This window comes from Dromiciops gliroides, chromosome 4, assembly GCF_019393635.1.
Source record: "Dromiciops gliroides isolate mDroGli1 chromosome 4, mDroGli1.pri, whole genome shotgun sequence".
Classification (NCBI taxonomy): Eukaryota; Metazoa; Chordata; class Mammalia; order Microbiotheria; family Microbiotheriidae; genus Dromiciops; species Dromiciops gliroides.
The window spans coordinates 223,325,396-223,349,243 of NC_057864.1; the positions used below are offsets into that span (position 1 = coordinate 223,325,396).

General features: G+C 40.8%; 1 protein-coding gene across 2 annotated transcripts in view; it reads right to left on the bottom strand.

Moving 5' to 3' along the window:
- Nucleotides 1–5,309: 5,309 nt before the first annotated feature.
- The window catches only part of GAS7 (growth arrest specific 7), a 311,630-nt gene continuing 293,091 nt past the window's right edge, over nucleotides 5,310–23,848 (bottom strand). For both annotated transcript variants that reach the window (XM_044001028.1, XM_044001029.1), the window contains exons 10-14: nucleotides 23,640–23,768; nucleotides 21,989–22,112; nucleotides 18,474–18,553; nucleotides 14,991–15,089; nucleotides 5,310–12,881 (exon numbers count right to left, since the gene is read on the bottom strand). In XM_044001028.1, the coding sequence (XP_043856963.1) occupies nucleotides 12,768–12,881; nucleotides 14,991–15,089; nucleotides 18,474–18,553; nucleotides 21,989–22,112; nucleotides 23,640–23,768 (546 nt within the window). In that variant the 3' untranslated portion in view covers nucleotides 5,310–12,767. The remainder of the gene's footprint in view (nucleotides 12,882–14,990; nucleotides 15,090–18,473; nucleotides 18,554–21,988; nucleotides 22,113–23,639; nucleotides 23,769–23,848) is intronic.

Sequence of the window (23,848 nt, forward strand, 5' to 3'; positions counted from 1 at the left end):
TTACCAGGCTTTCTTTGCCTTTGTGAGGACTGATTTCCATTTTGATTGCAGAAAGAGTTTGGCTCTGCAAACTATGAAGCATGGTGAAGTCACTTTTGAAGCTGTATAGCTGGTGCCCGTCTTTTTAAGTTACTATTTTATAGTACTAGTAATTTCATGGCCCCCTAAAATGAAAAAAAAAAGTGTTAAAGTGACTTTCCCCTAAGTCCTCCTCCCCTCTTCTTGTCTTTCCACACATTATATGATATTACCTTTCTTGGTGAGTGATAGCACTTGCATTGTTTTCATTGTTTTTGTTTTGTTTTGGAAGTCATTTTTCTGTTAAAACTTTGTTTTAATTAAAGACTCAATTACAAAGATATTTATTATCAATGGGTACTGTATGTGTTAATTTGAGGGCTCTGGAAAAGTTGTGCCATTGAAATGAATAGTAATTACCTTTTCTTAAAAGATTCCTCCCTAGTAGGTGTTTTTCAATATTCAGCTTCCTAAAAGGAAGGAGAGAGGGGGACTGTATATAAAAAATACACATATACATACAAAATACAAGGGTTTTTTGTTTTGTTTTGTTTTGTTTTTTGGTGGGTGGTGAGAGCACTAGTATCTGGGAAGATGAGGAAAAGTCTCATGTAATAAGTGGAGTTTGAGGGGAGCAGCTAGATGGCGCAGTGGTTAAGGCACCGGCCCTGGATTCAGGAGTACCTGAGTTCAGATCCGTCCTCAGACACTTGACACTTACTAGCTGTGTGATCATGGGCAAGTCACTTAACCCCCATTGCCTAAAAAAAAAAAAAAAAGTGGAGTTTGAGTTATGTCATGAGGGAAAAAAGTGGAGATCCTTAGGTAATGGAAAGTTCCTTTTTGGGGTGGGGTGGGGAAAACTTGGATGATCTTCATATTCCTGAGAGTCAGAGGGATTTTTTTTTTTGAATGATGATCCTGACCTCTGGGGTTATCTCTGCCTTCTAGCTCAGGTCAGGTAGTAGCCACACCTGACCTGCAATAGAATTTTATCTCCCCTTACTTCTTAGGTGTGTCTGTCCTGATATCTGATCAATCTAAACTTTAATAGTCCCTTGATTCCGCTATATGATTGTCTGCTGTCTGGTCATCTTTGGTTTTGCTTCTCACGGGAGAAACTTCTTCTGAGTTATCCTAAACCCCATGTAAAGTATAACTTTGAAGTAAATGAGGAATTCTAAAAAAAAAAAATCAGAGGTCAGAAGGGAGTATATTAAAAGCAGGAGAAATAGTTTGTACAAAGGCAGAGAGACTGTAGAGTTTGAGTGTCCTGTGTGAGGAACAGCAAGGAGGTCAGTTAGGCTGAATCTGAATGTGTGAGGCAGGGTAATGTGTAAGGATGGAAATATAGGTTGGAGCCAAGTTGTGAAGATCTTTAAGTGCCAAACAGAATTTTAAATTAAATCCCAGAAGTAATAGGGAACCACCAATTTATCAAGCAGGGGAATGACAGAAAGAGCTGGACCTGTGCTTTAGAAAATCATTTTGGCAGCTACATGTAGAATATATTACAGTGGAGACTTGAAACATCTAAATTTTTTTAAGAATAAGGAGCACAAAGTCTAAAGCTGCTCCCCTTTTCTGCTAAAGGTAAAACTAAACACGCAAAGAAGTTCTGTGATAATGCAATATCTATACATCAGGAGCAGGAAGGAAGCATGAAGGAGCAGGGACATGCCTATTCATTGAACCTTTGGTGAGCACATGTGAGTTAAAAGGATAATGGACTATTTGGAATTTTGCCTATGTGCTAATATGGGGGAAATTATTTTCCACAGGACTTGCAACCTAAATCAGTATCTTACCAAATTTCTTTGGACTTCAAACAGCTAATTGCCCCCAGCTTTGCATAACCACAGCCCAAAGCTACAATTTGCTTTTAATTCCAATTAAAGGTTCTGGCCCTCAGCAGCAGGTCAGAAGTTGATTCTCTGAACTGGGTTAGTAGTGTTGTGTAGAGAGGCAGGGTAGGTGGTCTCAAGGCTTCAGCTAGTACCTCTATAGGAACCACGTGACTTTGTATGACTGAACCTTGGGACCCAGGAAGCTCTTTGTGATTCTCTAAGTCATAGCAGTGCTGAATGGGAAGGCCTTGTTGATGTGTGCTTAGCAGGCATTGTATTTACTGCTATCACCTCAACCTCCCCATTCAATTTATTTATTTGTTTGCTTAATTTTTGGTGAGGCAATTGGGGTTAAGTGACTTGCCCAGGGTCACACAGCTAGTAATTGTTAAGTGTCTGAGGCTGGATTTGAACTCAGGTCCTCCTGAATTCAAGGCCAGTGCTCTATCCACTGTGCCACTTAGCTGCCCCTATTCCCATTCAATTTAAACCCCGAAAGAGACAACCAATTACCTTGTGGCCAAGTGCCTAGGGATAGCATTGACTCACCAGCCCTACTTCCAACCTGGCCCTTTGGTGGCATCATCCAGGGGCCAATCCTTGTAGAGATCCCATTAGGCATCTACCTCCATAGGTATTGCAGCCTTACCTCTTCAGCAGCTACAGTTACCGGAGTCAAAAATGATTTTTTTTTACTCCAAAGTCTTTGGCCTTGTTAAATTATCCAACACCAGCAATAAATACGGTTTCATCAAAGGGGAAGATACTAAAGAAAGTACATTGTTACCTGCTTTGGTTGCTGCATCCTGAGGATCACTTGATTTTTCCATCTGTCTTGCAGCTGAACCCTCCTGTGGGTGTTGGATCCTGTTAGCACAGAGCCTAGCACATACTACCTTGTATTCAATGATTTTGTTGTTGTTGTTGATTTATTGATTTTCCAACTGGAATAATACACTATATGGCAGCAACTACAGTCACAGAACTGGATCATTAGAAGGGATTTCAGCGGTCATTTAGTCTAACTCTTAACTAAATAGTAATCCTATCTCTACTTGAAAACTTCTAGTGGTCCTAGGGTCATAGCTCTGCCCCAGGGATTCTGTACAGGAGAAGTGGGGAAAAAGTTTTACCCCATTTAAGAAGGAATCTGAGGACATGAGAAATCTTGAGACTGACAGGATTTAAAGCAATCCCTAGCCCAAACTCCTCATTTTAAGATCTCCAGGATACCACAGATGCCAAATTAGCAAGGGTGTTCAGAGTAGTATTTCACTGAGTGTAATGTATTTTTTTTTTTCCAGCAAGAAAAGTTGTCCTGGAACAATCAACTAAATTGCTCTTCCTCTGATCATAGAGGAGGTGACTGAGAAGAAGAGAGACTTCCATGGTATAGTGGGAAGAACATTGTACTTAGAGTTGGAAGATCTCCATTGAAAGCTTGGTTCTCTTACTTATTAGTGTATGATCTTGGACAAGCCAGGCAAGCACTATGGTATAGTGAAAAGAAGGCTGGATTTGAAGTCAGAGGATCTGGGTTCAAATCCTGGCTTTGCCATTTATGGAATCTTCTAATTTCAAAATGGGAAGGGATCTCAATACCCACCTAGTTTTAAGCATCTGAGTTACTTACCTGTATGGCCTTGGGCATGTTATTTAAACTTTCTGGACCTCAGTTTCCTCTTCAAAGTGAGGGGGTTAAACTAGATAATTTTTAAGGTCCCTTCAAATTCTAGTATTTCTTGGTTTCTGGACTATGAGAATTCTCTTTAACTGTTCTGAGGTTCTCTCTCTCTCTCTTTAGCCTTCAGCCCCAGGGAGGAAAGATCTGCCCACTGATGGGTCTTTTCTCCAACCTTGGGGCTAGTGCCCCAGAAAGATTCACGGATATTGCAGTGCTGATGTCTGGGTGGCTAGGTCTCTCTTCCTGTTGGTGGCACGTTCATTTTCAGACTTTCTTTTGTCACTCCTGCTCTCATTCCAGTCCTTTTCTTAGCAAGTCAGAAGAACTTTACCAAATGGGTAGAGGGTTGGTAAGAAATTCTGGGCTAAAACTGAGGATGAAAAATGAAGCCAAGACATGGGAAGAAGGAAAAATGTGGAGGAGTTGGGAAGGGTCTAAGGACAGTCAGCAGTCCAGGGCTTCCTGACTGTTCAGCCTTACCACAGGAGAGTGGAAAAAAACCAGAGTTGAGGCTTCTAGGATTGGAATCCAGAATAATGTGTGGCCCAGTCAGAGTTTGTTGGGGCCTATTCTTCTGTCGTGATTGATATGTGCTCAGAGGGAACTGAGCTATATGAGGGGTATGTATACAGACAGCTGTGTTGATGCTGCTAGGAGTCACGACCCAGAAGTTTATTTGAAAACCTGCATAAACATCTTCTATCCAAGGGAAAGTTTATGCTCCTTAGGCAAACAAATTGTTGAAAATGATGTATTATGATTGTGTTTGTTAAGTCTGTACTTGGGCCATAAACTCTCCTTAAAACCCCAAGATCATTTTAACTTCTGAGATTACACTGCCCAGGAAATAACTACTTGAGTCGCCTTCTTCTGGCCTCCTTGCAGCAAAAATCCAAACCTCTCTAGCATGGTCTAATTGCAGCCTGCATCCACCTCCAGCATCGATTATTAGTCATATGGGGCCTTTGATGCAGACCCAGGACTGTATGTAGATTGGGAAACACTGAATACGTCTGACCCTCCCTCCTTCAGGTCTATTTACAAGGAAAGGAACCGATTAATAAGGCTTCTCAGGCAAAGGACATGAGAAATCTGACGCAGAAGACCTCTGGAAGAGCCTTCTCTGCCTGGCAGAGTCCCTTTTTACTATTACTTCACTACTATTTTTTATTGGGCCTGTCGTTTCATTGATGTAGGGAATTCCCCATGAGGAAATCCTACCAATAAAGATGGGCAACTGCTCTGAAATTCATAGGTTTAGAAAGTTGCAGGGGTATGTGTGGGGGAGGGGGTGTACTGAGGGGTTAACCGACTTGCCCAGGGCCACAGCACCAGTTTGTGTGGTAGCAGGATTCAAATCTAGGTCTTCCTGACCTTGAGACCTGCTCTTACTCATTGTATCACATTGCCTTGTTATAGCTAGATATATAAATTGTAGACAATAGTAGACAATAAATTGAATGAATTGAAGAGGCAAGAACAGTGGCAGAATAGGCCATAAATAGGCCAGGAGACTTAAAGGAGAGAGTTGAGGAAGTAAGCAAGTAGAGAAGAGTGACCCACATGGGAGATGAGAGAAAACTGAAGGTCTTATGGAGAGAAGGGAGACTACAGGAGATCAGGACTGGATGATCTCTTGTATTGGTGGAACCAGTCAGTTGGTTGGGCTGCCCCTCAAATCCCTTGGATGAAATGACTGCCAATTTAGGGAGGTAGGAGTAAGAAAGGGCTTTAGAAAGAACAACTCCATAACTGGAATATGTGTCTCTGTACAGTTTATTTTACATGGAATGACTCCAAGCATCTGAAGTGTATACACCAACTTGCAGAAAAATATAAAGAAATAGAGTTTAAGTTCATGAAAATGCTTTATAATAATACAGAACAATTATATATAACAAATTCAGAATTAAAACCCTTTAAACATTTAATTCGTCAGCCTTAATACACACTAATGCCATTATGGGAAGAGAAACGGGTTACAGGTTCCAAAAAGATCAGAGTTGCAACAGTGTTACTTATAAATTATATTACATCAATTATATTTACCAATCTATGAAGCCAAAGAGGATGGAAAGATATAGAATGTGAAGTAAACACATTCATACCAGAATGAGTAATGCTGGCAGGAGACACAGCTTTTTAACTTTAAAAACGTATAAAGTATTTAGCAAAAGTTACAGAAAACAGACCAAACAAGCAAGTTTATTTTGTTAGAAAATTCCACTTTGATACTAGAAGGCAGTATGCTTATGTCTCCAGAATGACTGCCTCCCATCCATCATTGATCCCGAGGGGGAGGAAGGTATAGAATCACTGGAAAAAAGGAAAGAGTTGCACCCTGGGGACCCTGCCTCCTGCCAACAACTATAAATGCTCAATTTGCTGACTCCCCTTTCCCCATTTCAGTTCCTTGCTCCCCATTGGTGTCTGCAGCAGAATTTCCCCTCAGGATCCCAAAGGCTGGGAGTGATGAGTTAGAGGGAAAGAGAACTACATAGAAGGGGGGGGGACCCCAGAGGTCATCCAATTTGAACTCATTTAACAGATAAAACCACTAGCATTAGATGAAGGATTCTTGGAATCAATAGACACCAGATACTGGGATGGTGCATATTATAAAACAAAACTAAATTAAAATAATGTAAGGTTGTGAGAGGACTTCCAGACAAAGCCCAGATGGTTCCCTCTAAATGCTCCAGTGTGCTGGAATTGGTGAAATTACTTGCCCCAAGATAATATAGCAAAAGATCTGCAGAGATGGACCAAAAACCAAGATCTCCAGATCTTCCACCAAGGCATGCTTAGGCATCTCATTCCCCAATCCCCAATCAATTTAAAAGCACCCATATGTCCTTGAATTCCTTATTTCATAACCCTGGTAATGATAGAAGATGCCCTCAAACTCAAAGTGTTTAGGGGAACAACTCAACACCCTCTATTACATGACAGACTAAGTAATAGAGAGCTATTAGGCTATGATGACCACTCCCCAAGAAATAGCGCCCTACAGAAGCTCCTAAAAAGACAGACTGCTCCAAATCCCAAAGCCTTAGGAAGGATGAGGCATTTGTTTTGATCCCATCATCTGAACTATTTGCCCTCAAACACATATGTCGTGATTTGAATGAGGTGGCTCACACTACACATGTCTAGATAGTGGGAGAATACATTGAATCTGGTTGAAACTAAGCCAGAGGGTGGGCAACCTTGTGGAAAGGACCCCCAAATTGCAATCCAGAACTCACTTTGACTCCCTTGCCCTGCGCACTATTTTTCCTGATTCTGAGTATATCAAATGTCCTTTGGAAATGTTCCAGGTTGTCTTCTAGATATCCCTTTTCCTGAAAGTATGATACAGATGGACATGGGGTAGAGAACCAAATATTTGGAAGGGAGGTGGGGCATGTCAATCATTTTGAGCGATGTACATAGCTGCTGAGAAATTGCAAAGCACAGAGAGTTGTCTACATGAATTGTAGATGTACGGGTATGTGGCCGGGTGTAAATGGTTGTGAGCTGCCTGGTTCCTTCACCTCTTTGGAGATTTAGGTTTAGAGGCCATAACTTTTCTTGCAAATGGCACAGAAGGTATGTTGGAGACATAGGTGGTAAAGAATTAGGCTAGGTGCATGAGGTGGGTCCTGTTGAGAAGGGTCTGCTCTATTCCTGATACCACTCTGGGCACATTATCTTGCCTCAACTCGAATTCTGAGAAAGTGACTGCATTCGAACTTTTCAAATTTCAAAGGTGTAATGGGCTTCCTTTCCTAAGAGTTAGATAGAAATTTTATGAAGACTGTCCAGTTAAAGATAGGTTGAAGGAGTCCAGACATGGCTTGGTCATGTATAAAGTAACTTACACAAAACTGGAAATGGCACAACAAGGAGATCATTTGGGTTAGGTTCAACTCCCTTTTATATAGCTGAGGCTTACAAAGATGAAATGACTTATTTAAAGTCACTCGGGTATTTTAAGGAAGTAGTTGGACTGGAACCAAGAGCTTCTGATTTCAGTCCAATGGTTTTCCTACTAACCATGCTACCTTTGGTGTTCATTAAATGTCCTTCAGTGATAGTTAAATGATATGAACACAGAGACCCAACTGGCCAGGCATTATAGCATAGGTAGAAAGAAATAAAGTACTATAAAATACATAAAAAAAAAACCCAAACCCAACATTTGGTTTTGGGAAAACAAGTGTTATAGGAATTATTTATTTCCTTTTATTGCTTGGAAGCCAGGGCCCTTCTTCCTGCATATTTTGGTTAACTAAAAGTCTATCTTAATATTGACCTCACCTGATTGAAACATTTCCTTAAGCACTCCTTTGATAAGAAGCCAGGGGAAGAATCTCTACTGGACCTTATTCCTCTTCAATTGCCCATTTGTGAATCCTCTAAATGTAGTTTAATCTGTAGCCTGATTTAATTTACCTATTGTTTGATGCAGTTTGTTTCCTTAAGGGATATATGAGATTATGATTCTATGTAACTAAATTTGTTCAACTTTTATGACATTAAAGGAAGTGTGGGATTATGGATCAATCTTCTCTTTAACTTTAATGGCCTTAAAAGGGATGTACAGGATGGCAATATGTAAAATAATTATTTCTCTGTTACTACTCTATAAGAAACCTTGTCAGAATCCTCATGATGGTTCAGGTTTTTTCTGAGGCCTGAACCTATGTTGAAGTAAAATAATAAAATTTACCTCTACAATTTTTGTATTGTGGAAAAGAAAAATTTGGCAACAGTTACTCCCAAAACACTAGTGATGGAAATCCAAGAATAAAATGTAGCTCTTGGGCACTGCTGCATTTGAAAATCAGAGTGGTTAAGCTAGAAATATCTGTGAAAATGAACAGAAGATAGAGGACCAGTTGCCAATCTCCAATGCAAATCATCCCTTTAAAGAAAGGAGGTAGGATATTTTCCTCCCTGGAGGCAGGGATGACTGACAATGGGCATAGTGACCTTATCTTTCTTAAACGGTGATACAGCAAGTTGACATAATATAGCTCTTAAAGCACTTTAATGTGAAAATTAATTAACTGGGGTCCTAGTTACCCATTAAAGTGAAAGCTACCCACTTGTTAGAAACTATATAGAAGGGGGGGACCCCAGAGAAATAAAAGTCTATCATTCATTAAGGCTTAAAGAGGCCAGGGGAAAACACAAATAGTTGAATTTCACAGCTTGGGATTCCAAATTCTAATGAACCCAGACTCAGCCAATACTTTTACTTGCTGACACCACTAATTAGGCATTTGGTCTTAATTTTAAAAAACAATTATTTTTCAAAATATAAAGGTTGAACAAAATAAATTCCTGAATTTAGTAACTATTCATGTTTGCTTCCCTCACTAATGTTTGATTTTTAGCCCTAACAAGTGACTACTTGTGACAAGGGTACAATAGACAAAACTAAGAAGAGATAGCATGCCAGTTAATAGAGTCTGGTCTTCACCCTTCCCACCCCCATTTAATTATACTGTCAATTTATATTGGGGATGTTGAAATCCTAATTATGAGTAATTAGACAAGGAATTATAAAGGGCTAGTTCTTATTATTGGTGGATGTAGGGCTAGTCTGCTTCTAAAGGGGGAAAAATAATCAACTGTAGGATTGCTATGGCAACCGGATAATCCATATTGAATGTTAGTGGCTTTATTGGGGTTTTATTGTTAATTTTTTAATGTGAAATATATCAATGTTCAGTATGTTCCATACAAAAGCTTTTGGAATACTGTTTTTTAACATCTGAAGAAAGATCTGGGTATACAACAGGTACTCAGTAAACACTTGACTAATTATTTAGTCCACAAGAGCTCATGAGTTGCCCTCTGACAGCTTTGTGGAGTTTGTGTTATTCATGTCCCTGAAGACTCAGGCACTTCCATCTGATTCTGGTAGCCTAAGCTTCTTCTACTTACCCAGCTTCAAAATACTTCAGTATGATCTATGATGGGCACTGTCTCCAATGGTGTGGATCACAACCCATTCACGCCTGTTCATGCTGTGACTCTTATACTCAATCAAATAAAAAAAATTTTAACAGTTAGCAAACAATAAGATCTCTAACTCTAAGGCATTTACCCTGCCCATCTTGATTGATGACATGCTTCTGTGAATTCACAGCTTTTGAAGTAGGCACTAAAACTTGATGAATTGGAGATAGGGTGAATGAAGCTGTCATTTTTAGGGAATGGCTGTTCTATTGGTCCAAAGAATGGTTGAGTTTAATTGCCAAGCTCTACATCCATATTACTCTGATATCACAACCTCTTGTAGCTTTTTTAGAAAGCCTAGAAAGCCTGCTCTGTGATGGTACACGAATGACCAACCAGTACCTTGCCAGTAGGAAGTAGGAAGGAAGAAAAGGTATGCTGATTCCATACTGAGAGAAAGAAAAAATTTAGGTTCCCTAAAGGTTAGAATGAAGGAGACTAAAATAAATCCAACTCACTGGAATAACTGGGTTAATAATAATATTACTTATTCTTTGTTTAGCACTTGAAAAACATGCAAACATATATTTACTGAGCTAAAGGTGATTCTTCATCCACTCAGTCCTCTTCAGCAGCATTTCTCCAGTCTATCCACATCTTATTTTGTAAAAGAAGAAACCAAGGAACTACAATCATATGAGCAATAGCTGAGTATCACTGGATAGCCTCAATCTAATCACCCTTTCTCCATCTTCTTTGTAATACATCATTCCACAATGACTCTGTTGGTACTGTCAGCTTCCTAGAGTTGATTTCCTCCCTAGAATCTTAATCAGAATAATAATTTTAAAAAAGGTGACTACCTTTTTCTTAGTTTAGTAGCTTGGCTATTTTCCAAAACAAATGGCAGGAGGAGATACTCTATGCTCATGTGAGCTGAGCAGGAGTCACAGGATACAAATAATGAAATACTATGGCAGTCTGAAAGAAACAACCAGCAAAACCTTATATTCCTGCCCTTGTCTGAGGTGGTCGAATACCATTCAAGTACTACTAATAGAGATAGAAATTTAAAGTCACAACCAGAGGAGAGGAAATATAGCCAATCCTTAGAATGCCCTAGATCTACCACTAACTGTGCTCCTTCATATCTTTAGGCTTCGGTAGAGTATCATCATAGAGTGGAAGAAGAACTGCACACTTACTGCCTAGGCAAGTCCCTTGATCTCCTGGGGCCCCAGTTTCTTTATTTGTAAAATGAGAGGATTGGACTAGATATGTTCTGAGGTTCTTTCAAGCTCTAGATCTTTAAGGTAGGTTAGACTGGATGTTACCAAAGTTCTGTCCAGTTTAAGGAGTCTGTGAAATCCATAGTATGAGCATTAATATTTTTTTTTGAGGGGCAATGGGGATTAAGTGACTTGCCCAGGGTCACACAGCTAGTAAGTCTCAAGTGTCTGAGGTGGTGTTTGAACTCAGGTGATCCTGAATCCAGGGCCGGTGCTTTATCCACTGTGCCACCTAGCTGCCCCAGCATTAAGATTTAATGGATACTCCCCTCTTTAAATTATCACACACTCTCTCTCTCTCACACACACAAGATTTAAGGGGGCTTTGAAGGGCTAATTTTCAGGGCTGCTGCTGTGAGAGAGATGGGAAACATAACAATGAGGGAGAAGGCATCTAAGATCCTCAAGGTAGCAATGGCAAAAACATTCTAATCAATCCCTGGCCTTTTGGTTTTGGTTTTGTTGGGAATTAGGTCACAAAACAGAAGGTCAAAACTGAATAACAGCTGAAAAGAGAAAAACAAACTTTGTGTAGTGCCAAATAAAGTGTAAAGGGTAAGGAGAAGCAGCCAAAAAGAAGGGAAGAATCAAAACAATTAGAATCATCACTAGGAAATCTTAATGGGAGAGCCATATCCTCTAACAAAGAAATTGGTAGGGTTTGGAAAGATTCTATGAATGAGAAACAAAGAGATTTCCTGTTGATAGAAAACTTTGGAGGATATTGTTATCAAAGACCTGGGTTTGAAAATTATAACTAGGACCTGGGAAGATGGCACAAGATGGCAAATGTGACGACCCAAGGGGCACTGAATAAGGAAGGGAGCCAAATACAGGATCCATATCACCACATTCTAAACCCAACATCCTGGGCCTCAATGCCTAAAAATACTCAATCACTTTGATGTAAGCAGAGAGGACAGATGCTAGGTGAGAGCAGTAAACATAAATGATGGTGTGAGGGGGAAGGATGCAGGTAATTAACACCCTGCCCCTGAGATCTGCTCCCAAACCACTGGAATGAGCAGAATGAGACACTGAAAACTAAGGATTTCTAAAAAGCATCACATGGTGAGACTGGGTAATCTAAAACAAAAAACAAAAAACAAACCTAACTGGCTTGGATTGTTGACTTGATGTTTCCCCAGAACAATAGCACATGAGGACATAGGTCCAAAAAGTTGGGTAAGAACTATCCATGTAGAAAGAAAACAAAAACAAAAACATTTGTGGCAAATGGGAAGGGAAAAGGGGAACACTCAAAATTGGGGCCAGTTTGTCTAATGAGGTAGTTCCACCATTATCACTATAGATTTTAAAAGAAGGGCAGGTTCTGTTTTGTGATAAGAGAAGCAAATGCTCATTTTCAGGATTCCCTCTTGGGCCCTAGTAGATGATTCTTTGATGAAATGTTACAGAAGCTCCCAGTTCCAGACAGGTCACAAACAAAGGACTTGGATAGTTGTAGAAGGGACGTTCCAACTATGCAGGTACCTCCTCCCACCCCAGTCCATTTCATGTTGGTACTCATTTTGGAGAAAGGAGTTGACAACTCCCTTAGTCCTTAGATTCCATGGAGAGGAGGAGCTCTTAGGCTTGAGGAAGACTGGACCCTGATGACCCCATAAGAATCACAAACATATTATACAGGCTGGGTCTTTAAGCATGACACATGACTATAAACAGACCACTGCCATATTCCAGGAACTGAACTCTTCAGTTTGCTCTCAGAAAAGCACAGGATAGGGAGCTGGGGGCTTTTAGTGATGGTGATAAAGGCAAGGGTGTAAGTGTTTGTCTTCTGAGTCTGGGATGGGGAACGGAGACACTCCAACTACCTCACCAAACAGGACAATGGATGGGATGGCAGCACAAATCCTTCCTGGCATGACGGCGGGTCCCAAAGAAAGAGCCCTTTCTCTTGATGGGAACCCCAAACCCCAACAATAAACCCATTCAAGGATTGACTCATTCAGTCTAGATTTCCATATCCACAGGTCGGATATCTCCGGTTTTGTGTTCTTTCACCCACAGCTCCCTGTCTTTAGCAGGATCCACTTTCCGCAGGAGTTGATCCACGGGTTCTACTGTCTAAAGAGGGCAGAGAGGAAAGGATAGTCAGGGGAGAGGTGTGAGGAGAAGAGGCTTGGGATCTCTTCTCTATTAAGAGCCTGGTGTAGTAAAAAGAGCACTGGACTTAGCACTGGGAGACCAGGCTTCAAAAATCTCAGCTCTAGTGCATATTAGCCGTGTGACTGAGAAAATCACTTCCCTTCCCCAGATCTGTTTCTTCATCTATAAAATAGGAATCATAATGACATTTATTTCTGTTCAGTCGTTTTTAGTCATGTCCTAACTCTCTACATGACCCATGTGGGGTTTTCTAGGCAATGATCCTGGAGTGCTTCGCCATTTCCTTCTTCAGTGCATTTTACAGATGAGGAAACTGAGACAAGGTTTTAGTGACTTGCCCTGGGTCACACTGCTATTAAGTGTCTGAGGCTAGATGTGAACTCAGGAAGATGAGTCTTTCCTGACTCCAGATCTGGCCCTCTATCCACTATGGTACCTGCTTTGCCCCTCAATACCTATACTACCTACCTCAGAGTAGTTGGGGAAAAATGTTTTGTCACACTTATGGTGCTAGGGTCATGTAAGTTATAATTATTAATATTCACTGAACCAGCTCTACCTCACAACTATTGCTCTTGAATAAAATGTTCTGAGACCTCAAGGGAATGGAAAGAAAACTGGAAAAGGAATCAGAAGGACCAGCTGTGTCAGTTGTGACTGTCTGAATGACCTCCATTAAGTCACTTTTCCTCTCTAGATCTCAATTTCCTCCTTGAAATGAGGGGGCTAGACTGAGGTTCCTCCCAGCTCTAACTTTCTGTGATTCTATGAATATATGAATGCAGCTGCCAAGATTTTAGGAAATGATATAAAGAAGATAAGGTGACATTGGTCTTCCATTCAGGTAGTACTTTATTAGATAGAGTTCCCTACCTCACTGCCTCCTGCAAAGCCACATGCTTTTGGTGTTTGTAGAGTGTGGTTGGGCCCACCAATATCAAGTGATTCCTTCACCCTAAAATTTCTCTGGATGAAAGTAGTTGCTATTTTTTCCTAGATGCCGTACCCCAGACTAACAGCTTGTATTTCCAGCTGTAGTTGTCCAGGTATAAGCACACTGACGCTCTAATCTGTCCATGTCCAAAGCCAACCAATGTCCTAATCCCTTGGCATCCAAATTTATCCAGTCTTCCAATCCCATTAAGGACCAGATAAATATTAAATAAATGTTTTGGGACTTGATTGTCCCTGCATAGTTGGGTGATTTGTCTTGGCAGACTATCTATGGACTAAAATTTTTCTTCTGACCAGTCCCATTGGACTGTGAGTTCCTTGGGAGCAGGGATTTTTTTTGCCTTTTGTTGTATCCCTAGTGGTTAGCACAGTGCCTGGCACATAGTAGGGCATCTGATAAATGGTAAGTGATAAACTTAATAGCACAGTACTGGATGGGGTTCGGAGTTGAGTTCTGGAAGTGTTGATACCCAATAGGCTTGCTGCTGGTCAGAAAGAAAGAAGCCCTCAGCCCTTTCAGGTGGCAGACGGAAGGTCAGACCTATATTCTTAGTCTTGGTTCTGATACTGTGAAAAAAAAAATCATTTCCTTCTAGGCCTGTTTTCTCATCTCTACAAAGAAGATAATAATATTTCCACTGTGTTCTTCACTGGTCTGTCAGGAAAGTGTTTTGTGTACAGTGAACCATTATATAAGTAGAAGTGATTTTCAAGTTCCCCATTATATGATCTGAGAATGGCTTCTGGGAAAATTCAGATGATTATTCTTTCATTGGTGAATTTATAGGATTATGGATTTGGTGCTGGAAAGGACCTTCAAAACTATCTAGTCTAACCTCTTCATTTTACAGGTGAGGAAACTGAGATGCAGGGAATTAAGTGACTTATCCTAGGTCACACAGGCAATAAGAACCAAAGCTGGGATTTGAACCTGACCCCAAAGTCAGTTCTTTCCATTGTACCATGCTACCTATTTCTCATACTAAAAGCAGATGCATTTGCTGAATACTCATCTGGTCTACCTTTGGGCCCTCAGTGTACTGATCCTGCTCCCTATCTCTTGCTAGGACACTCTTATTTACTAGGTCATAATAATAGATGTTAGGAACTCACACTTTGGTTGAACATGTCTGTCTCATGCCGCAGCTGTGTATATTGGCACAGATGTTGCCGAATCATCTCTACCCGTTCCACCTCCAGTCTCTCAAGTTCCTGCAGGGAAAAGAGAAGCACTCTGGTGTCTCTGAGCATTTTTTTCTCTGTACTTTGTCATTTCAGTGGAGACTGACCTCAGGGTACTAAGCACTGGGAGTTTTGGATTCTCCTGGATTCAAGAATTTTTGACAGATTCTGAACTTGGGCCTGTTCCACTGCTACATGGCTGAGAAGAAAATAAAATCCTTGGGCTCCTAACCCTTCAACCCTGATGTAGCCCTACTTTTCTTTCTTCAAAGTCTTAACCCTAAAGTTGATCAGTTCACTGTTCTCTACTTCCTTGCCCCTTTGGACCATCCATACTTTGCCTACCTGCAATCCTGGATCTCTCCTGCCACCGATGTTTTCCTCTTGAACAATCAAACTACTGAACACCACTGAGGAAAGGCTACTACAGGACCTACACCCACCACAAATTCATGTTATCTGATCTCATTGTGTCTTGGCAAAACTTGTATTCCTTCTTGATTGACTGTCAAGGACCTTACCCCATCAGTGGTTCATATTTATTCTTTCCAATCTCTCAGTAGCTATTACCTCTTTCTCTTCCTGCTATGGAGGAAACACACTCAGGTTCATTCCACCCTTTAAAAATCCCTCTACTTGACCATGACCATGACCATGACCTCAAATTGTTGTATAAACCCTCTTTTCTTTCACTGCCAAAATCATAGAAAGAATCCTCTTCATTTGCTGTTTCTACAGTCTCAACACCCACTTCTTTATCTTTTACAATCTGGTTTTGACCCTATCATTCTACTAAAATTACTGTCTCCAAAATGTCGTACTGCTGGTCTCTTAACTGATTAGTCTTTTCTTAGTCTTCATTCTCTTTGGCTTTTGATACAGCCGACCACCCACTCTTTCTGGACACTTTCCACTTTCTTGGTTTCCATGATAATACTGCTCTTTTCTTCTTCTGCTCCTTCACAGACTCATTAGTGTATGTCCTCTCTTTCCTGGAAGATTTAATGAACTCCCATAACCAACTCTTGTATCCATCCCCTTTCTCTCCACTTATTATCTCCCTCCCCACTTCTCATCTTACCGCTATTCTCTATCTACTATAATAAACTAATTGGTTTCCCTGCTTCCATTCTCTTTCCTCTAATCCACCTTCCACACTGCTATGAACGTAATCTTCCTAAAGCACAGGGCTGATCATGCTAAAAAAAAATCTTCCTCACTCCCCATTGCAAACACTGAGCCTGGCAATTCAGATACTGTATAATCTGGCTTTCGATGTTCCAGTCAAACTTTCGCACCCCTCCAAGCATTTACACAAACCTGTGCCTGGAAAGATTCTTCTCCTCCACCTTCTAGAGTCCTTTTTTAGCCATAGGAGGATAAGATTTGAAGCTGGAAGGTATCTAGGAGGTCACTTCTATAATCCCCTCTTTTTTTTTTTTTTTAAGTAGGCAGTTGGGGTTAAGTGACTTGCCCAGGGTCACACAGCTAGTAAGTGTTAAGTGTCTGAGGCCGGATTTGAACTCAGGTCCTCCTGACTCCAGGGCCGGTGCTCTATCCACTGCACCATCTAGCTGCCCCAATCCCCTCACTTTTAAGCTGAGGAAATTAAGACCCAGAAAGGAATTGCCCAAGATCACAATATAATGGAAGAGATGAACCCAAGTAAGTGGAAGATTTGAACCTAAATCCTCTGACTAAACAGTCTTCCAGGTTAACTCAGATGCCACTTCCTCCATGAAGTCTTCCCTATTCCCTCAGTAATTTATGCTTTCTCCAGTTTCCCTTGCATAATATTTAATTTGTGTACGTGGTCTATATTTCAAGGAAATGTAAACAGGGAAGGCTCAGTTTCATTTTTGTCTCTGCCTGGCATGATGCCTTAGACACAAGAGGTAGTTAAACATGTTTTTTGAAATGAACTTAATTGAGGCAGGACTCAAAAGCTACAGTCTGTATTAGAGAATAGTCAGATACTGTGAGATCCATAAGGGAGCCTGATTTCTGGGTAGCTCCTTGTTTGGGGAATGAGGGTGGGGGGGTCGTCTGATCAGAATTCATGCTGTTCAGTGCACAACTAGGGCATCACCAAAGTGATTAACTGGGGGGGTGAAGGCAGGGGGGTTCAGCTTGGGAACTAATTAGGAGATTAACTGGGGGAAAAACTAGGCCATTATCCCAGGTGGGGGCCTCTAATCTCCTCTGGCTGGCTGATGCTTTGAGAGGATAGGACAGCTGGGTTAATAATGGGCAATTTTTACAAGGTGTAACTATGAGAGCTCGGCAACATAAAACATGTCTTTTCAAAATGACATGACATTAAATCCACTTCACTGCACCCACACTTGGAAAGTAGATACCTGAGTGCTGGCCTGTGGTCAGAAAGAAATCAGGGAAACATGGGGCTGGTGTCAGGGGTACTGTACCCCCAGGATGGTCAGAGCTGTTCTGAATAGTCTGAGTCCTTTTCAGCAGGGACGGGGTTACTGTGTATCATATTGTACATATTGTTAATGTTAGGAATTCTCTTTTCCTCTACTGGGGCATCACAAGAATATGGCACATAGATATACTCTCCCCACTTGGGTCTAAGAGCAGTGTGAAGTCACTTTACTTTTCCTCCTTAAAACAATTTATGCATTATGCCAAGACCTAGAACTACCAAGAGGCAGCCTGGGAAGTTATTCTTCTTGCTCTCAGTGCAGGTGGGAATTCAATCAGTCACTTGGGAAAAGAAAAAGTGGGGAAAGAATCCTTAAAAAAATTATAGGTTTCAAGGACATATGTAATCATGCTATTAAGTAGTTTTATTTAACTATTTTGGGGAATCTAATTCACTAGGGGTGAGGTTGTTTGGGTATTTGGGGAGAAGTATTCGTTGTGTCAGAACAAAAATCTATCAACAAATAAAAAAAATAAAAAATACAGACCTAGTAGAAAAAATACTAGGTTTAAAATCAGAAGATCTGAGTTGAGATGCTGGCTCTGTTACTCACTACCTTGTGACCTTAGGCAAGTCACTGAGCTTCAATTTCTTGTTGTAAAAAGGAGAGAATTGATAAGTTTATCATTAACACCTCCTTTCAGCTCTAAATCTTATGCTCATTTCATAGTAAAAGATTTGTAGAGTTGTGATCATTTATCTTGGACTGATGGCTAGATTAGGTAATTCAAGAGGAAAAAGACAAATGACCTTACACCTAGACCCACATCTTAGATTCTATTATAGTAGATGAAATTTTAGCTATCAGGAGTCAAGTCTCCTGGCCCTCCTCCATTTCCCTTACTATTCTGCTAAGAACTCCCCTGAGTTCCTGTACAATGGAGCCTGTCACACAGGTCACCTCGCCCTTCACTGAAGAGGATGCCACCCATGCTCTGAAGGGAGTTTGGAGGGTAGTCACAGATCCATACCAAGGTGGTTGTCACCATCTCTTCAAACCACTTAGACTGGGCCTGATTATAGAGATCCACACAGCGCATCAGATCATCTCCTGCAAACACAGAAGGAACAAAGTTATCTTCCCTCCATGGCCCTTGACACATTTATTTTCCCACCTCTATGGTGATTTTTCTTCCTATAGTCATATAAACAGTGGGGGCTTAGTTAACCCTAAGGTTATGCTGCGGTACAGCATAGATGTTGGAACTTAGCACTAAACATTAAGGTTAAATGTACTTTAACCTAACGTGAAACCAAGGAATCCTTCATTAAATGAACTTTCTCAACAACCCTCAAGGTCTACCTTGTTCAGTTGCTCAATAATTGTTCCTTGACCCATGTGGAAAGAACACTCAATGAAGAGTTAAAAGATCCAGATTTGAACCCTGGGTCCATTATTTGTTACCTGTGTAACTGTACACAAGTCACTTAATATATCTAAGCTTCACATTCCTCATCTGTAAATTGAGAGTGCTTTCAGTTCAAAAATCCAGTCATCCTATATAATACCATGGTTCCCCAAGTTTCTGGGACATTTGAGGTATTATGGAATGGTACCCTGAAGGGCATGGAACTAGACCCTACTGGAAAAAAAAGGGAGAATGAAATTCATTGAGGACTCAGATATTCTCAGCTCTACTGGTTTTGACAACTCATTAAGACACAATCAGTTGTAAATGACTTAGCTATTCTCAGCAATACAATGATCCAAGAGAACTCTAAAGGACTTAAAAAATGCTATCCATCCCCAGAGAAAGGACTGATAATGTCTGAATACAGATTGAAGCATATTTTTTAATTTTATTTTTCTTGAGGGTTTTTTTTTGGTCTATGGTTTCTTTCTTTCTTTTTTTTTTTTTTGCAGGGCCATGGGGGTTAAGTGACTTGCCCAGGGTCACACACCTAGTAAGTGTTAAGTGTCTGAGGCTGGATTTGAACCCAGGTACTCCTGAATCCAGGGCTGGTGCTTTATCCACTGCGCCACCTAGCTGCCCCTGGTCTATGGTTTCTTTATCAATATGGGAGGAGGAAGAGAGGAAAGGAGATAATTTGGAACTGAAAAGTTTTAAAAATTAATGTAAAAACTGTTTTTAAAAATAATTGGGGGAAAATAAAATGCTAAATAAAAAAAGGGACAAGTATCACTAATTGGCGACTTGTGACACATCACTGTAATTGCCCAGGATTAATGAACAGAAATTTTAGAGCAAGAATAGACCTTGGAAATCAATTAGTCCAACTGTCTTATTTTGCAGATCATATATTTAGATCTCTAGAAGATGTCATAGGGATCATAGTTCAACTTATTCATTTTATAGGAAACTGGGCCCAGAATGGTTATGACTTGCCCAAAGACACAATATAGCAGGTGGCAGAACTGGGATTTTAACCTAGATTTTGATTCCTTAATCCATAGGTGCTAAGCTGACTGCAATGGTTTCTTTTGTCTTCATTATGACAAGTGCTTTAACTCCCATAAAAAATGGTGGTAGGGGGCAGCTAGGTGGTGCAATGGATACAGCACTGGCCCTGGATTCAGGAGGACCTGAGTTCAAATCCAGCCTCAGACACTTGATACTTACTAGCTATGTGACCCTGGGCAAGTCACTTAACCCCAACTGCTCACCAAAAAATAAAAAATAAAAAATGGTGGTAGTCTATCTGTGCCATTGTCTGTCATTTCCCTTACTTTTTTTTTTGGGGGGGGGAGGGAATTAATAAGTCAAGCTGAAGCTATTTAAATAGGCCAAATTGAAGCTTTTTTCTTTGTATTTTTTTTCCTTTCTACTAATTTGGCATTGGTTTTAATTTTTGCTCTAACAAACTAATGGTCCAACTGCATTCAGATAGAGGATTCTAAAATTACTCCCACAAGCAGTACTTCCCTTCCTATTTTCATGTCGTCATTTTAATTTTATGAAGATGAGACCAAGAGAGGGGACTTTCACAAGGTCACACAGGGGTCAAATGAAAGTTGGGTGGAAATCTAGGTCTTCTGACAATAAATTCACTATCCTCATCACATCATGTTTCTTTATCTTGTAATTGGTGACATTTCATTCATTTTATCCAGTTCTTTAAAATTACTGTATGTAAGAGTAATAAAACAACATTTCCATCACACTTTTTATAAACCAACCTTTCCACAAAGTCAATCTGGCCCTCCCCACCCATGGGACTTTAGATAGGATTGAAAGGATTCTATACTTCTGGGATCAACTAATTTTCCCCACGAGGGGGCAGTAGAGACTTCATTTGAAGAACTAGAGAAAATCGGGTCAGGGGTAATGACTTGCCTTTCTCTGTTGCATCTGGTCTCAGGCAGGGTAATATGAGGAGTTAGTTAAAATCGAAGCCAAACCAATACTTGCTTCATTCAAGACATCTAACTTGCATTTTTGTATACACATATTCACATTTATTCAAATCTGCACTATTTGAAGTGATATTTATATAAAATATGGTAACTGATTCCAGCCCAATGGAAATATGCCAGCGTGAATTCAAATAGGTGACCACTTCAAGTGGATGCATTATTCACATTAATCAGAACCTAGCAGTAGTTTAGTTCTGGGAGGTGATCTCTTCCGTTTGGCTGTGAACATCTCCTGATGGTGGAGGGAGGAAATCTCCCTGGGCCCTATTCCCTAATCCAGATGGTAAATTTGCAAAAACCCAATCTTGTCAAGGAAATGAGGAAGTATCTGTCCAAGATTCCCCTTTTCTTGGCTGCCTATATTCTTCCCAGCAGCTTTCTTCATCATAGAAGAACTCCTCAACTCCCTTTTATACCAGCAACACCAATCTGAAGTTTAATCTGCAGGGACAACCTTATTCTGAAGCATCTGGTTTCCCTGGAGTAGGCCCGAAAGATGAAGAGCGGGTGAAGTATTCTGGGAGATAAGGCTTAAGTTTCCTTTGGTCTCTCCATTTTTTTCCCTTCAGGCTCTTATTCTCTCTCTCTCTCTCTCTCTCTCTCTCTCTCTCTCTCTCTCTCTCTCTCTCTCTCTCTCTCTTTTTTTGTGAGGCAATTGGGGTTAAGTGACTTGCCCAGGGTCACACAGCTAATAAGTGTCAAGTGTCTGAGGCTGGATTTGAACTCAGGTACTCCTGACTCCAGGGCCGGTGCTCTATCCACTGTGCCACCTAGTTGCCCCCCCTATTCTCTCATTCCAGTGTCCCACCCTCTCAGGGACTCAACCCACCTACCCACCAAAGCTGATCAGAGTCTCTAAAACATGTAAAGGAGAGCAGGGGAAAATAGAACTTTTTAAGCAAATGAGGGTATGATTCTTTTTTATTTTTTTTATGGGGCTATGGGGGTTAAGTGACTTGCCCAGGGTCACACAGCTAGTAACTGTCAAGTGTCTGAGGCCGGATTTGAACTCAGGTACTCCTGAATCCAGGGCCGGTGCTCTCTCCACTGTGCAACGTAGCTGCCCCTGAGGGTATGATTCTTAGCCCATAGCAAATCCTGGGAACTCACCAGCCTGTGTAGACTTCCGCCGGGCTTTCTTAATGTCCTCTTCAGTTTTGTTGCTAAGTTTGATTTCTAGTTGCTGGGTTTTCATCTCCAGGTCTTTCTGCCTCTCTGTAAGGGCCTTCCGTGCCTTAGACCAAACAGAACAGGGAAAACACAGCTCTTAAGAGCTCTAAGAAGAATAATAGTCCAGTCCTCTTTTCAGGCAGGTAAGTCATGTTTCCCATTTTATAGATGAGGCAACAGAGCCCCGGAGAAGTCAAATGATGTTTCTAAGGTCGTATGGCTATACAGTGGCAGAGTAAGCAACAGACAGAAACCAGGTATAGATGACCAATTTACATTCTCATTCCATTTCACCGTTCTACAAAGTTTATCAGACCCTAAATTGGAACATACATAACATTCCCCTCTGTTTGGACCTGTGAGCCAAGAATCACACAATGGAGTAGCAGAAGAATTAGTGATCATGTGTTCAGAAATAAATGTTACTCTAGGTTCTAGTTCCAAATCTGCCACTGACTTGCTGCATGACCTTTCCTGTCTACTCAATAACTCAGTGTTTGATAATGATGATTAGTAATAATAGCTAACATTTATCTAGTGCTTACTATATGCCAGGCACTATGCTAACCTCTGTACAATTATCTCACTTTATCCTCACAACAACCCTGGGAGCTAGGTGCTACTATCAACTCCATTTTATAGATGAGGAAACTGAGTGAAATGACTTGCCTAGGGTCACACAGCTAGTATGTAAATGAAGCCAAATTTAAACTCGGGTCTTCCTGACTCCAGGTCTAGTGTTCTCCCCACTACACTACCTAGCTGCCCCTCAAACAACCATATATTATTTAGAAAAGGATTCACTATTTGATAAGATTCTAGTTGATAAAAATTGCTGGGAAAATTGGAAAGCAGCTTGGCAGAAATTAGACCTACATCTTATGCCCCATTCCACAATAAGCTCAAAATGGATACATAACCTTAATATTAAAGATCATATCATTTAAAAAATTAGAAGAGATGAAGATCGTATCTCCTCCTCACCCCCCCACCCACCAGCATTAGTTTTCTCACTTGTAAAATGATGGGGTTGGACTAAATAAGTGCTGACATCCCTTCCAGTTCTGATATTTTATGGTTGTTTGATTCCTTTCATTGTATAACTCAGGAAGCCCATTCTAAGTGGGAGCATGGGTCCTTCCCAACTACCGCAACAAGAATAAACCCATTCACACTGCTAGGAAAATAGCTCAAAGTATGTGCTTTACTAATGGGGAAAGGGCAAGGGAAGCAAGAGCTAGGAGGGATAGCATAATCCTATACTGGATCTGTGGTTAGAGAACCTGAATTTGATTATCTCACTGCTATTACTTACTACCTGTAGGAATTTGGGCAAGTCAGTATAACATGACAGGTGTTTAATAAATATTATAGAATGAGTACAGGGGATAGTTGAGAGAGGACTGCTGTAGTCTACTTCTATTGACTGTGGATTGGGGTATATTAAGATCCCGCCCCACTTCACTGTCACTGTGGGACTCTGGGAGCATTGTTTGCATGACTTCAATGTAGGCAGTTGTTTCCTGATTTCTCCATCCACCATTTATGTTTGCCAATCAGGTGTTCCTTCCCATGCTCTGGGACAGCCTACCTTCTCCACTGAGGCATATCGGCTGGCTAGTTGTTTCCGCAGATCAGCAATATGATGGTCGCACTTCTTCATGTCTTTCTTGAAATTCTCACGGAAGTTCATCAGGGGCTTTTCCACTTCACTGTGGAGCTGGTAGGAGGAAAAGAGTAGGAAGGGAAGAGGCTCAGTGATCCATGGTAACATCCACTCACATTGGTTAGAAGAAACCA